The following is a 16,354-nucleotide window of genomic DNA, read 5'->3' as shown; positions in this document are numbered from 1 at the left end:
TTAGTCAGGGCTGAAAAGTGTGGTGTGGAAGATCCTTGAGTAAGAGAGACCTGAGATGGTTCCTGGTTTGGGAGTTGGGGATTTCCCATGTTCTCCCTGGTACAGATGCACCTGTCAGAGCACCCCAAGGCTGAGCCCATCAAGAGGATTCACCCTGGTCCACACAGGGGAAGGTGCAGCTCCGGTCCCTCTGAGGCCACCACCAGCACGTGGGAGGGTGGATGGGGTTTGTAAGACTTCCAGGTTGCTCCTCAGGAAGAAGAACAGGTGTGAGGTTTAATTATGTTGGATGCTGGGTCACTTATAGCATTTTTTTTCTTGCCTCTCAGTCTTTTCTCTTTACTCCCTAAGCTTACTCCTGAGACCTCACCTAGAGCCCTGCATCCAGCTCTGGAATCCTCAGCGTAGAGTGGACAGGGATCTGTTGGAGTGAGTCCAGAGGAGACCACGGAGATGATCCAAGGGCTGGAACACCTCCAATTCAAGGACAGGCTGAGAGAGTTTGGGCTGTTCAGCCTGGAGAAGAGAAGGATCTGTGGAGACCTTAGAGCAGCTTCCAGTACTCAAAGGGGCTCCAGGAAAGCTGGGGAGGAGCTCTTGATCAGGAAGTGCAGGGATGGGACGAGGGGGAATGGTTTTCACCTGAAAGAGGGGAGATTGAGATGAAATCTTAGAAAGAAATATTTTCATGTGGATGCGCTTTAAAGCTCCCTTCCAACCCAAACCATTCCACGATTCTATGATTGTAACTTCTGAACTCAGGAGGGTGGGGTCCAGGCTGAAGGACTGTGAAGGCTGTGACTCATTTGGATCCATCTGTATGATGGGAGGACACTGTGAGCTTCCTCCTAATTGCGCAGTCGTGCACTGGGCTAGTGGGCCAGTTCAGCAAACGTGCTGCTTCAAGTGAGCTCTGAGTTCACAGGATTCATTTCCAGCCATGCCCTGACTGTCCTCTGCCACCTGTCTCCAGCAGTGACTCACCTGCATGGTGGGAGTGGGACTAGAAACTCTTGCAAGAGAGAAAGGCAGGGTGCAAGGCTGTAAAAGGGTCATGCCAATTGTCTCAGAGGGAAAATCATAGAATCATAGAAAGATTTGGGTCAGAAGGACCTTAAAGCTCCAGTTCCAGCCCCATACCATGGGCAGGGACACCTCCCACTGGATCAGGCTGCTGCAAGCCCCATCCAACCTGGCCTTGAACACCTCCAGGGATGGGGCAGCCACCACTGCTCTGGGCAACCTGGGCCAGCACCTCCGCACCCTCACAACAAAACATTTCTTCCCAAGATCTCATCTCTATCTGCCCTCTTTCAGGTGAAAACCATTTTGCCTTGTCCAATCTCTGCACTCCCTGATCAAGAGCCCCTCCTCAGCTTTCCTGGAGCCCCTTTCAGTTCTGGAAGCTGGTCTAAGGTCCCTCCTTTAGCATAAAATGGCATAGAGGGGATTCAGCAGGTTGTAGAATAATAGAGGCATGTGCAGAAGAGAGCAGAAGTAGTGTCTGTTTTCATTACGAAGCACTACATTTACAATAAAACAAAACATCACCAAAAGGCCAACAGAATAACCCATCAGCAGCCTGAATTTACCCAAGCAAATCCATCTGGGAAATGAGGAATCACTTTTCATTTGGAAGCTACATTGAAAATATGATGAAGTCACTGTGGGTCTGATTTACACCTTGCTACGAACGAGCTGGTGCTGCAGGGGATTGGCAAATGGCTCATGCTCTGTGTTTGGAGTCTCAGCCACTGCCAGGGGGAAGCTGTCACAGGGAAAGGCACATGACGTTGGAGAGACCACTGTGAATTAAAAACACGGAGTACCTAAAAAATGCATCTGAGCACTGCTGGAGGTGATGAGTGCTGGGTCCAGGTCTGCTGAGGAAGGGCAGCTCTCTAGGGCATGGCAAACTTCAAAACTGCACCCTCGCTAAAGTTGCTGGGAGTGCCTCAAGAGGAGCTCTAAGGCTGAGTTAAAGAGCAGGCTCACGGCTAGGCCAGAGGAACTGCTGGAAGACTTCCTGGTGCCAGAGGTGGATGACACCCCCAAGTCCCTTTAGGTGATGCCTGGTGCTATCTCCATGCCTGTACAAAGGATGGAAACATGGGAAAGGAGTCTATGGCCAAGAGCCCCAGAGCTCTTCTGCTTCTGTTAGGCAGTTGGCTGGGATCTACCAGCAACACCAGCAAGCAGGACCCAGCAGCCTCTGAGGCTCATGCACAAGTGCACCACAATGACTGGGCTTTTTAGCCATTGGAAAGAAAACCACTACAAAACACCCCTTTTCCAAACCCCAGCTGGTCAGTCTGGAGGAAGCGGTGATACCACCCAGGATTGCCTCAGCTCCAATGAGTTTGTTGTTCCAGAAAAGAAAATCAATGGCTCACACAGCTAATGGCATCAGAGAGTTTTTGCTTGTCGATAGCACTTAGGCACTAGCAGTCTCCAGGTGGTGTCCAGATGTGCTTCCCAGCACAGCAGATTTTCGGGAGCCTTTCAGCGTAGTTCCTTCTCCCAGGCTGGTTAGGAGATGTCAGGCCAGCGGCATCGCCTCTCACGTCCAGCATCACCTTCACTGGGAGCCAGGAGGCCATCAGGCACCTTCCTGAGTGCAGGGCTCACCGCTTACCTGCTGCCTTCAAAGTAGCAGCTCTGCTCATAAATAATAAACCAGAGCAATTAGGCAGAGGACTTGCATGTTGTAATTAGCTCTGATAAGTGCAGTCTACCTTCTGGGGCAGGGGCCAGTGAGGCTGCAGCCGAACGCTGAAAGCACAGACAGGGGTTGGTACTGTCAAGCAAAGACCCCAGTGCAGCTCCTCCTCACATCCAAATGCTCCTCTGACCCTTCAGAACCCCCCAGCGCACTTGCAGCCCTGTCGCCCCAGGGCCAGGGGAGCCGATGTGAAGTTACGCGCATGCCTGCTCATACCTGGGTGCTCTCGAGGGTAGAATGAAGCCCTTATCCCAGGGACACTGAGCTTCCTGGCAGGGCACCTTGGGGCGGCAGCCACCCTGTCCTTGACCAGCGATTGTTCCTGCTTTTCCTGAGCAAGGTCATGGCCCAGGAATCCGGAAAGACAGTTCCACCTGCAGAGTTAGCAGCAGCAGGCTGTTGAAACAAGCCACTTTCTTCATAGCATTTCTTTGATGGGTTTCCCAGCTCCTCGAGGAGTAGAAAGCTTCTGGGCTGTGCCCTGGGGATGGGGTGACACCGGCTGTTCCTCCTGTGGGTTCAGCACGGACAGCTTAGTGTCCCGGTCCCTGTCTTGGAGGCAGTGAAGTTGCTGGAGTGATTTATCTGAAATGCTGAAGTGGTTAATTCCTCTGGTGGCAGGGAGCAGGGCTGCTCCGGCACTTGGAATGCAGTGGGTTTGCAGATTATGTGTGTGTGGTGTCTGCTGAGGACCCCCAAGAGCTCAGTGCAGCCCCCTGGCTGGGCTTGCAGATGCCATTGCCAGGATGCCCATATGATGGGCATGGCGTGGATGCCAGGATGCCCACGGCCACCTGCCTTGTCCCTCTGTCTCACCCTGCCCCGGACAGACCCTGCCTGCAGGTGGGACTGGGTCTTTGGTTGCTGCTGGGGGTCTGGATGGGGACAGGGCAGATGTCCTGGGGGGGGGGGGTTGCTGTGGCCCTACAAGCTGCAGTTTAGGCAGATGTTTGTGGCATGAGTGCTGGCTGCATTCCGTGTCCAGCTGTCGGCCCTCTCCTGAACTTTAGAGGGAGAGTTACTGGAAGGAGAGGAGGGAGGGATGGGAAGGCAGCACGGCTGATAAGATGCTGCTTGGCAGATACAGTGTGGAAACAGATGCTACCGGCTGCTGATGTAATGAGATACATAAATACTGAGACTTGCTGAAATAAACGCTGTAAGGATGAGCTCGGGTGCTCCCGATGTCGCTGACTGTGCAACAGCAACAAGCAGAGACCAGGCTGATTCAGGGGGTGGGAGAAGGAAAGGCCCTACCTCTGCAAAAGGGTTTTATTCAAGAAGGTGGCACATTAACAGTGTGGGACGTTCATCCCCTGCAGCGATGCCTGCAGCACCCAGCGGTGCCCATCCCTGCTGCCTGGGCTCTGGCGCAGGTAAAGGTGCCCGTGCTCAGGGCCGGCAGCTAGTTCTGGCTTTTGGGGTATTTTCTATGTGCCTTAAAGTAACAGTAACTCCTGTGTACTTTGACAACTGCCCTTTCTTCCCAACACGAGGTCCCATTTTCATGTCTGCTTTAATGTTTCAAACCCCTCCGGAGTATTTGCGACAATAAAAAGCCTGTGTCCTGGGAGAGACCTTGCTGGGCTGGGCACAGGGAGTGTGCTGAGGTGACAGGAGGCACATCTTGGGGGAAGCAGATAACCCAGGGACCATTTACCACTTGTAGGAATGAGACAGTGCTGCCACGTGTCTGTCTGATTACAGCCCAGGGACCAGAGCCTCGGTGATGCCCTCCTCCTGCACAGTTTGCAGTGTTGCAGTGGGGACAGAGGAGCAGAGCCAGAAGAAAACTCAAGGCCCCTGACACCACCACAAGTGACACCTTGCAAGTGGTTTGCAAGGGTGCAGGTGTGCTCTGGGAGATGACAGTTGTGTTATAGGTTCCCCAGTAACACACAGATTTCCCTGAAAGTTCTCTTTACCCAGAGAAGGGTGGGTAGAGATGGAAGAGACCCACAGTCTTCACTGACCTATCCCAGGGCTATTCCTGCCTCTTATTTTGCTCCAGCCTCAGCCCAATCCATCTTCCTTAAAGCCAATGGCAAGAGTGTCCTTTTGATATTGTCAATTGGACTTGATTTTGCATCCAGCAACGCAATGAATGATTTCTTCTTCAGTCTCACAGCTTTTCTTCAGTTTGTTTTTTAACTTTTACTTCTCCTGAAATGCATCTTTCCATTTATTGATTTCACCTGACATCTAAAGGAAGGCAAAGCAGGAGGCTCAGCTAACTCTGTCGTGCCCTTACAGCTCATTGAAGCAAATTTAGAGCCCTGCTAGAGCTGCCAGGGCAGGACAACCCCTAAGGTGAGATCCCGGCCTTGTAAGAGGGACCCATTCGTCTCTTTAGGCAGCGTTTCTTCATTTATATATGCATGACCACTACTGGTTACATCGAGCTATCACTCTTGCCAAAGCATCTTCTCAATCATCTTCTGCACACACTCTAATGGTACTTCAGGGAGCGTGGGCTTGAGGGTAGGGGGAAGGCAACTGCTGGTGAGAGCAGGGTTTAGTTCCTTTATAAATTTCTGTTCCAGAGTCACTGCTTAAAATGATCTGGAAGAAAAATAGAAAATAAGTGAGGGGGAAGACACCTTGCTGGTAGCTAGGGAGCCATGCGCACCACTTCCAGGGTATGAGGCTGCATCGAGGCTCAGTGCTTGCGGTGCCACAGTTTCCCCATCCTCCTTGTCCAATAGCTTCATGCTGGAGAAGGCTTAGTGTTTCCCCTGGAGCTGCCAGCCGTGTTCTATCACACTCATACCCCATCCCAGAGAAGGAAATTCTGGCAGCACTTCTATATAGAAGTGAGAGATGAAGTAAGCTCCCTCAGACATTGAATTTTCCCTCTTTGCTCTCCTAGCCTTGCCGTAGCAGCCCTTATGGTCCCTTAACACTTGACATACAAAGGGTAACAAGGCAGTCAAGTGGGACTGAAGGGTCTGAGGGCACCAGCACTCATCTCAGCTGCTGCTTGGTTTTTAGGGTGATTGATGGAGAGGGGCTCGTGTCAGTCCTTGCTTGCTCCCAGACATGAAAGGAATGGAGTTTTTTCTTTTTCATCTCCTCTCCTTCCCAGGTAGAGGCCAGATAATTCTACACAAACAAGCTGATTTCATATTTAACCACACTTTGTGGCACAAAGGGAGGGTTCAGGATGTATGTCTGCTGGTGGGAGAGTATCTGATCCTCCCCATGACCCTGTGTGACATTTCTGGGAGCGTGTTTGGCCTTTCCTTCCCAGAAAGGCTCGTCCATGGGATTCAAGGTCCTGCAGCAGATTGCAGAGCTGTTGGGCTCTTTTGGAAAGAGCAGCATGTCTTTGATAAGGTTTTTCCTGCGATGACCTCTTTGATGGCACTTCCTTACTAACAACACTGGCAACCACAGAGACTTCCTTTCCCACCGTTGCTGTGGGCTGCAGCGCTCTGAACCCCAGCTGAACCCTGGCCATTGAATCTGGAGCAAAACCAAAGTGCATCTAGTTTAAGCTGAGCAGGGCAAAAAGTAGCAGAGGGCAGGTTTCAAAGAATCATAGAATTGTGGCATGTCCTGCGTTGGAAGGGACCCACAAGGATCATTGAGTCCAACTCCTGTCCTTGCATAGGACAACCCCAACATTCCTCTTTGAAGACTGCTCTAGGGTGTTCATTATCGCATTCTGTGGCAGCTCACCTCAAGCCATGGAAACATCCCAGGGAGTCTCCTCCATTGTCTGCTCAAGGCATTCCTTCCCTACCATTTTTCATGTGTATCCAACTGCTTGGGCCTCCAGTTTGAACTTCTGGCTTAGATGGAAAAGACACCTGGAGGCTGGAGCAAGGTCCATCCCCCTGAGGCTGTCTGGGCAGGGTGTCAGGGTGCAAGGCCCTTCTGCATCTTCTGTGCCTCAGAACCCTGCTGCAAGTCGATGGCTGTGAAATGGAAAGATCCTGAGAGCTAAAATCACCTTCATCAGTTTGTACCCTTGGAAAGGTCCAGCTCTGTGTAAACTGGTTGTGCAGCACTTCATGTTTCTGCTTCATTCCCATTCTTTATCCAGTGGAAAATTCCCAGCCTGCGTGCCCTTATGGGGCTGGGGCCAGGTCAGTGGGAATGCAGCCAAAGATAAGGGCAAACATCAGCATGCTGGAGAAGGGGGCTCTGCAGCAGCAGCTCCTCTGTTGTTGCGTCTGTGCTGCTGCAAAAGGGTGGGAGAGCACTACATCAGCCCAGCAGTGTGCTAGGCTTGTCCAGGGACACAAGCAGCATCTTCCAGCTGGCACTTCCATGCAGATGCCCTGGCTGCAAGTTTTTCTTCACCTAAGTCTGTACTTCTGCTGTGCTTGCTGGGTTGCTTGCAGCCCTGCCCTGCTCACCCTTCCTGTGCTCACCTCCTGGGTTTGAAACCAGAGATGAGTTCTGCCTTTAGCTTGTGACTGAGGTGGGTTTACGAGATGTCAGAAAGCTTGTGGGGCTGATTGATAGCTGCAATAACAGCAGTTTTTATTTATTGCTCTGGGTTGCAATGGTATGAGGCCTGGTAAAGAGCTGCCCCTATCTGCCAGCTTCAGCCTCCTTTCAGGAGAGGTCTTACTAGATTTATGTGGGAAAGCCTTGCAGCGAGTCCATTCACAGCTGCTTTTAATGGCTTGCGTGCTGCCAAGGGGCCCAGCAGGTCCTGAGCAGGACATGGCTTGGTCCAGCTGGGAGGAAAGCAGCAGATGCACTACAAGCAGCAAACTGACCTCAAGTCTTCTGGATCCAGTGACTAAAAGCAGCTCCCACCTCTGTGGGAGATGGCACCACAGGGCTGCTCCTCCTACTTGACCATGCTGTCTCCTCCCAGAATTAATTTCTGGAACAAGCAATGCTTGTTTGTTCGCTAATCATCCACTTCTCTTGCTGTGTAGAGTTAGTGGGACAGCAGCACAGGTCAGCTGAGACAAACAGGCTTATTTAACCCATTTCCTGCTCCTGATGGAGTGGAGAGGACACCCAACATGGGCTGGGGGCAAACACCGACCAGTAACATGTGCCTTTGCATCTATTCCTTCAGGCTGAGTTGCCTGAAACACTCACCCCTTGAGTGATCAGTCATGTAAGGAGACAGCCCGATATGATATTCCAGTTTCTTGGCATAAAGTGATTCTTTCTTCCCCGAAGTTGCGCTTTTGCTAAGAACAGGGTCTCAAGATCAGGTGGCTTCTCTGTGGACTCTGCTCTCCGGAGCTGAGCCAATGCTCTGCTTGCCCTGGGAATCTTAAAGACTTTTTAAAGCCATCATTGTACATCCTATAAAGAGATGTAAAAGCTGAAGTAAATGTGACAGTAAAGATCACACCAGGAGTGTCTGAGCGTTGGGAGACCATTGGTGGGATGTCCTTATGTGACCCCATTAATAATGTGCTGATGTCAAGGACTGGCACACCAAGGACTATCAGGAAATCCCAGAGCAGCACCAGGTGCACTGCTGGGACCTGTAACCACCTGGTGCTCAGCCCTTGCATAGCATTGCCCCCTCCAGCCAGGCCTTCTGAGGAGCTGACCCTGCAATTGTCTCTCTGTGTGGGTGCTGGAGCATTTGCAGCAGCAGTGCCGAAAGAGGAGAAATCCAAACCATTGCATTACCAAAGCAAAGTCCACTGAAGCCCATTGGGTTGGAGAAGGGGCCATGAGCAGTAGCCCCATGAGCTACGTCCACGGGCTTTGGCCAGAACAGCTGTCTTGGACACCACTGCTGGGAAGAAACTATGGACCTGGAAAAGGCCAGATATGAATATGCATGCGCAGCCGAAATGTGCCCTTTGAGGAAAGTCTTCCTCCCCTATTAAGTAGTTAAATAAAGCTCCAAGCTCTACTAAAATTAAAATAACAGAATCCATTTATTCTGGCAGGGCCGACTGGTGGCTGTTCTTGCCAAAAACATTTTTGTGGTTCTTGTCTTTTCAAGTGGCTCATTTTCAATAAAACCCAGATGCCATTAATCCAGGGAGGCCTTGAGGCAACTGTTTACATCTATGAAAGATGCCCTTTGTAATTAATTAATCTCCCCATAGCTGTGGTAGTGCATTCCCTGTGGCTCCTGGCATGTCCCTGCCCGCCAGCCTGGCAGCAGAGGTGTGTGCTCATTCCTGGGTGTGGAAGAAAGCTTTTCTGTCACAGCCTCACCATGAAAGGGGTTAATCTCCTCCTTGGGAAGACAGAGCTGAGATTTCACCACTTTTCAAAACACAAAAAGAAGTCAGTGCAGCCTTCCCACTGCCCTCACCCCACTGCTGCCAGTTCAGCCTCTCCTGCTCTTGGTCCACAGCAGCCTGGAGTTGCAGGAGCTGTGTTACAGGGGCAGTGACAGCCAGGGACAGAGCGGGCAGGTGATGGGGAAGGGGGTTTGACCTGGTTCCTTCATCTTTCAGGGCTTCACATGCTTCTAGATGACTCATTTCATAGAATCATAGAATCAATAGGTTGGAAAAGACCCACAGGATGATCAAGTCCAACCATTCCTATCAAACACTAAACCATGCACATCATCCACCCGTCTTGTAAACACCTGTCCAGGGAAGGTGACTCAACCACCTCCCTGGGCAGCCTGTTCCAGTCCCCAGTGACCCCTTCCATGGAAAATTTTTTCCTAATGTCTAGCCTGAACCTCCCTTGGTGGAGCTTGAGGCCATTCCCTCTCATCCTGTCCCCTGTCACTTGGGAGGAGAGGCCAGCACCCTCCTCTCCACAACCTCCCTTCAGGTAGTTGTAGAGAGCAATGAGGTCTCCCCTCAGCCTCCTCTTCTCCAGGCTAAACACCCCCAGCTCTCTCAGCCGTTCCTCATAAGGCCTGTTCTCCAGCCCCTTCACCAACTTCATTGCTCTGGACTCGCTCCAGAGCCTCAACATCCTTCTTGTGGTGAGGGGCCCAGAACTGAACACAGGATTCAAGGAGCGGTCTCACCAGTGCTGAGTCCAGAGGGAGAAGAACCTCCCTGGACCTGCTGGTCACACCGTTTCTGATCCAAGCCAAGATGCCATTTGTCTTCTTGGCCACCTGGGCCACTGCTGGCTCATGTTCAGTCGCTGTCAACCAACATACCCCAGGTCCCTCTCTTCCAGGCAGTTTCCAGCCAGACTTCTCGTAGTCCGTAGCTGCTCAGGACCCGGCATTTGGCCTTGTTAAACCTCATCCCATTGGACTCAGCCCAGCGGTCCAGCCTGTTCAGATCCCTTTGGAGCCTCCCGACCCTCCAACAGATCCACACTTCCACCCAGCTTAGTGTCATCCGCAAACTTGCTAAGGGTGCACTCGATGCCTTCATCCAGGTCATTGATAAAGACATTGAACAGGGCTGGACCCAGCGCTGAGCCTTGGGGAACCCCACTTGTCACTGGCCTCCAGCTGGATTTCACACCATTTCCCACCACTCTCTGGGCCCTCCAGCCAACCAGTTTTCCACCCAGGAGAGTGTGCGCCTGTCCAGGCCAGAGGTGACAGTTTCCGAAGCAGAATGCTGTGAGAAACTGTGTCAAAGGCTTTACTGAAGTCCAATTGTTGCAGGGTTTCCAAAGCAGAGGGCAACACCACCACATCTTGGTGCACATGGCAGAAAAGAATGATGAATGAGACTACCTTGAGCAAAAAACTATATGAACAGCTTCACAGGGACAAGGCAAAGAGCCACCCAGCCCAGTACCTTTGTCCAGATGGTGGGTGGTATGAGGTATCTACAGACAAATGTATGAAAGCTGATGGTTTGTAGGGCTCCTTCTCCTTTTATCTCCTTCCACTTTAGGACAATCAAGGTTGAGGCTTTCTGTTACTGAGGTAGCTCTGGGACTTTCACGTTTCATTGCCAATGATTTATTTCATCCACTGTGAATTTGGCCAGTGTTTCACAGAGCCACAGAATGGTTTGGGTTGTAAGGGACTGTCAAGCCCAACCGCCTGCCATGAGTAGGGACACCTCCCTCTGGACCCAGTTGCACCAAGCCCCATCCAACCCAGCCTTGAACATCTCTAGGGATGGAGCAGCCATGACTTCTCTGGACCATTTATACTTTTGGTCTTTGCAGCATCAGGTGATGGCAAATTCTACCATAGAATTATGTGTCTGCTTGGCAAAGGCTGTCCTTAAGTGTCATCAGCGATTGCCTTTATGCCTTCACATGCTTAAGGATGTGTTAGATCTCTCTCATACCCTTCAGCTCATTTTTTCTCCAACCTGAACGTCCCAGATTCTTGGAGTTTCTCCTAAACAGAAACCCTCAGCGAAGACCAGCAGAGAATTGTCTTCTCTAGGACCACACCTTTACTCAGCCTGTGTGTAATGTGGTTGCACATAGGAAGAATTGCTTTAGGAAGGGTCAATCCTTGCTGCCTCATTTGTAACATAATGACTCAGCCTGGGGTTTGGTTGCTATTGGTGTTTTTAGCTCTTATTGGCTTTTCATTGTTGCTTTTTTTGATAGATGAGTTTAATTTTGCTGGCATATTGCATGGGTTTGCAAACCAGATGTTGCTGCTGCAAGACTTTAGCAGTAACGTAGGCAGGGAGCAGTTCATCACTGAACATGGATGTTGCAACCACAACGAAGTCAAAGACGAGGTGTCAAGGGGTGGGGAGGGATGTGGGTCCCTGCGTCTCGGGACTCAGGGGCGCAGTTGCCATGAGAACTGCTGGTGGCATGGTGATAAACCTCACCAGCGCTGCAGCCACCTCCCATCCAGCTCCCGTTTTCCCCAGGAAGGATCAGACTGTTGGACGGAGACCAAACTGCAGAGAGGAAATCTGCTGAGAGCCTGGAAAGAGGGATGGGTTTGTGTAACCAAATTATAATCGTGCAAATCACTGGGCTTTTGCAAACGCTGCCTCCTGTCCAGGGTTGATGCCTGGAATGATGTGAACATGAGGGGATGGGATGTGGTGTGGCAGTCAAGGGGAAACAAGTTGAGGAGCTGTGAGCACCCAGGAGGAGCAAACAAACAGCCACTCATGTGGCTCCTTCACCTGTCTGGCTTGCTTTGTTTAACACAGAAGAGCTCAGGCTATTCTGTGCCCAAGTCCCATGGTCCTTTAGCAAATAACACCCCATTCCTGGCCCTGGAGGGCTTTGAACTCTCAAGGGGACAGCGGAGCAGGATGGATGCTGGTCAAAGCTTCAAGCCCCGTCCCGCTCCCAGCTAGGAATGCTTCCCAAAGCAGCTCATGTGTAGGATCTCTTCGGGTGGAAGAAGGAAATTGCTGAGGTCAGGGGGCTGATATTGCACATTTTTGTATGACATCAGTTTGCTGCCACCTCGAAAATACCAAAAGATAGAGTCTTAAATCCTGGCCCTTGAATATCCCTTGTGCCCTGCAGAAAGGGAGTGTTGTTACTCGAGAAATTACAGGGAATTTCAGCCAATGCATGGGAAACCCCCGCACAGGCAGAGAGGAGTTTAAAGGGATAGGACATTGAGATTGTAGAGATGTGCTTTGTTCCTACAGTGCTATTGCAAGAAGGGAGGTGGGATCCCCCTCAGGAAGCTCCTTAGAGGCCACAAACAGGCAAAATGGTTTTAGGTGTAATTCTAGGCAAAAAAGCAGCCAAAAGAATGAGGAAATCAGGAATGTCTTAATATGCTTTGCTGAATCAGAGCAGTAGGGGCCTCCTGACAATCTGTGCAGGGAGTAAGGAAAGCTGGGCTGGAGGTGTGAGGCCCAGGAGCATCCTTCCCTTGGTACCCAGCACCGCCGCGCTCAGCAACTCCCACCCCACCCAGGGACATTAAGCAATAACCTGTCCTTCTCTCCCCCTCTCTCAGAGACCTCATGCCCAGGACCCTGGAGGGGCAGATCACCATGGAGAAGACCCCCAGCTACTTCGTCACCAAGGAGGCCCCAGCCCGCATCTCCTCCATGTCCAAGGGCACCAAGCTCATCGTGGTGGTGCGGGACCCTGTGACCAGAGCCATCTCGGACTACACCCAGACGCTCTCCAAGAAGCCCGATATCCCCACCTTTGAGAGCCTGACCTTCAAAAACAGGACTACGGGCCTCATTGACACCTCGTGGAGCGCCATCCAGATTGGCATCTATGCCAAGCACCTGGAGAACTGGCTCCTTTACTTCCCCATCGGGCAGATCCTCTTTGTCAGCGGGGAGAGGCTGATCACCGACCCCGCGGGGGAGCTGGGCAGGGTCCAGGACTTTCTGGGCCTCAAGAGGATCATCACCGACAAACACTTCTACTTCAACAAAACCAAGGGGTTCCCATGCCTGAAGAAGGCGGAGGGCAGCAGCAAACCCCACTGCCTGGGGAAGACAAAAGGCAGGACGCACCCCAACATAGACCAGGAGGTGGTACAGAGACTGCGGGACTTCTACCGGCCCTTCAACATGAAGTTCTACCAGATGACAGGGCAGGACTTCGGCTGGGACTGAGGCTGAAAAAATAATTTAAGAAAACGAAAATATAATATAATATATATATTTTTTTACATATCAGTAGAGAGGGGAAAAATACAGGAAAAAATAATAGTTGTGCTGCAACATGATTTGTTCTGATTTATCTTTTTTTTTCTTCTTTTTGACATTGCTTTGTTTTCCTTTCTTCTCTTAGGGATGAGGTGATGTGATTATCCAGAAATGGAGACTATGAACAGCAGTCCGGTCTTAATTGACACTGCCTGCAGCTTGGCTGCTTCTCTTGATGAGTCCAAGGTTTAGCTCTGTCTCTATAAAAAAAATGCAGATGAAAGGTTTTTAGATGTCCCCAGGTCCCCCTGCAGAAGTGACAAGAGTGGGGCTCGGTGGAACTCAAAGCCTTACTGGGAGGTCAGCCAGATTTTGGCTTGCAAATGCCATTTTAGACTAGACCTCATCACTTTTGACAATGAAACAAATCATGGAATCATAGAATCATTACGGTTGTCAAAGACCTCCAAGATCATCCAGTCCAGCCATCAGCCCAACACAACTGTGACTACTGAACAGTGTCCCAAAATGCCATGACCACATGGGTTTTGCACACCTCCAGGGAAGGAGATTCCCCACTGCCCTGGGCAGCCTCTGCTGGTGCTTCACCACTCTGTCAGTAAAGACATTATTTCCTAATATCCAATCTAAACCTCTCCTGGTGCTACTTGAGGCCATTTCCTCTTATCCCATCACTGGCTACTTGGGAGAAGAGCTCAGCACCCACCACACCACAACCTCGTTTCTGGGAGCTGTGCAGAGCAATGTGGTCTCCCCTAAGCCTCTTCTCCAGGCTAAACAGACCCAGGTCCCTCAGTCAATCCCAGAACCCCTGGGCTCCAGCCCCTTCCCCAGCTCCAATCCCCTTCTCCGGGCACAATCCGGACCCTCGATGTCTTTCTTGTACTGAGGGGCAGCTGAACCCAGGGATCAAGGTGCTGCCTCACCAGCGTGGAGTCCAGGGGGACAATCCCTTCCCTGCTCCTACTGGCCACACCATGGCTGATCCAAGCCAGGGTGCTCTTGGCCTTCTTGGCCACCTGGGCCACTGCTGGCTCATGATCAGCTACTGTCGACCAGCACCCCCAGGTCCTTTTCTGCTGGGCACATTTCCAGCCACTCTTCCCTTAGCCTGGAGCATTGCACAGGCTTGGCGTGACCCACATGCAGGACCCGTCACTCAGCTTTGTTGAATCCCATCCTGTTGGCACCAACCATCAATCCAGCCTGCCCAGATCCCTCTGCAGAGCCTTCTTGCCCTCCAGCAGATCAACACTCCTGCCCAACTTGATGCAATCTGCAAACTGGTTCAGGGTGCCCTCGATCCCATTGTCCGGATCATGAATAATGATATTGAACAGAGGCAGCCCCAACACTGAGCCCTAGGGACACCTCTTGGGACTTGCTTCCAATAGGAATTAACTCCATTCACCACAGCTTTCTGAGCCTGGCCATGCAGCTAGTTTCTCACCCAGCAAAGAGTATAGTCATCCAAGAATCATAGAATCATAGAATAACCAGGTTGGAAGACACCCACCAGATCATCGAGTCCAACCATTCCTATCAAACACTAAACCATGCCCCTTAGCACCTTGTTCACCCGTGCCTTAAACCCCTCCAGGGAAGGTGACACAACCACCTCCCTGGGCAGCCTGTTCCAGTGCCCAATGACCCTTTCTGTGAAGAATTTTTTCCTAATGTCCAGCCTAAACCACCCCTGGCGGAGCTTGAGGCCATTCCCTCTTGTCCTGTCCCCTGTCACTTGGGAGAAGAGGCCAGCTCCCTCCTCTCCACAGCCTCCTTTCAGGTAGTTGTAGAGAGCAATGAGGTCTCCCCTCAGCCTCCTCTTCTCCAGGCTAAACAACCCCAGCTCTCTCAGCCGTTCCTCATAAGGCCAATGTGCCATCAGCAAGTGAGGCTTAATATTTGGCTTTTGAAGCCTTACCACAAGGGATTATTTTTTTATTGAATGAAACATTTCATGATTTTTTTTTCATTTATCCAATTTCTTGTTTCTTTTGTCCCACCTAAATCAAGTTCTTTTCACCAGCCAAACTTATTTTTCACCTTACAGAACACAAAATCTATGATCCTTTATTTTGTTTTGAGTCAATACAATTTTGGTAGCCAAAAGTGAAAGAAAACAAATGATTCTTTTGACTTTATAATGAAAAATGCCAAGTAGTCAAAAGGCCTCATTCACAGGAGGTGGCTCTGAACCTGTGTTCCCCATGACCAGTAGTGTGTGCCCGTTTTGCTGTGGTGACAGCAGAGCATTTTTCCTGGGGTGGGGTGGCTGTATCTGAAGGGATTTTGGTGGTGGATAAGGAAGGTCCATACTGATAGGATGCCCACGGTACTTCTCTTGAAGGGGATAGGGGACCAACCATCTCCCAGTTGTATGCAGGAAACAAATTGACAGAGCCTGGTGGATGCTGGTTAATAATAACAGTTGAACTAGATGGTCTTTTCCAATCGTAACAATTCTACAATTCTATAATGAAGAATGTTATAAGTTGGGCCAGCCTGAAAGAAAAAAAACAGCAGTGAAAGGGTTGTTTGAGAATGAAGAAAATTCATACCCAGAAAGGGGAGACAATGAAGAGAAGAAGTTTTTTTTGTCCTTTCCCAAAGAAGAAGTGAAGGAGAAGCAGGCACAAGGGCATTGCTTGTGCAAGACTTGAAGAACTGTCAGGCAAAAGAAATCCCCTGTTTGCAATAACCAGGAGCTTTAAATTCTTTGCTTTGATCTTTATCACCTTTTTTGGCTGGTAGAAATGTCTCAGCAGCAGAAATCTATTAGTGAAGGAGGCTCTTGTATTACTGTGGGCTCATTTATCTGCTGGCTCTTTATCTTTGGCTTTTCTGGACCATAGGCACACCTTATTATTGCTTGGTGCTGTATAAACAAAAGGATGGTGCTCCTTCTCCTGAATTTAACTTTAAAAAGCAGGGGCTTTTGGGGTAAAACAAACTAAGTAGGGATCAGCTGATAATCTCGTTAGGAAGAAGCCTGGGGACCAAGCTCACTGGCCAAGATCTTAATAAAATCACAGCAGAGCAGAGAGTTCAAGGTGTCCAGGGAGAATTGTGTCTGAAATTACAATCTGACTCAAGAGGGAGTCATTTGCACCTTGTCTCACTTGGCAGGTCAGGAAAATGTCCTGCTGGCTGCTCAGCTCCATGGCAGCAAGGTCGG

At 50.5% G+C, this 16,354-nt stretch overlaps 1 protein-coding gene across 1 annotated transcript in view; it reads left to right on the top strand.

Annotated features, from left to right (window-relative positions):
• The window catches only part of LOC138728755 (heparan sulfate glucosamine 3-O-sulfotransferase 3A1-like), a 36,374-nt gene extending 23,167 nt beyond the window's left edge, over window positions 1-13,207 (top strand). The window contains exon 2 of the mRNA XM_069872356.1: window positions 12,504-13,207. Coding sequence (XP_069728457.1) covers window positions 12,504-13,122 — 619 coding nt within the window. The 3' untranslated portion in view covers window positions 13,123-13,207. The remainder of the gene's footprint in view (window positions 1-12,503) is intronic.
• The last annotated feature ends 3,147 nt before the right edge of the window (window positions 13,208-16,354 follow it).

The sequence above is a fragment of the Phaenicophaeus curvirostris genome, chromosome 19 (genome assembly GCF_032191515.1).
Source record: "Phaenicophaeus curvirostris isolate KB17595 chromosome 19, BPBGC_Pcur_1.0, whole genome shotgun sequence".
NCBI lineage: Eukaryota > Metazoa > Chordata > Aves > Cuculiformes > Cuculidae > Phaenicophaeus > Phaenicophaeus curvirostris.
The sequence above is the reverse complement of the archived record's forward strand: the minus strand, read 5'-3'. Positions and strand labels throughout refer to the sequence as shown.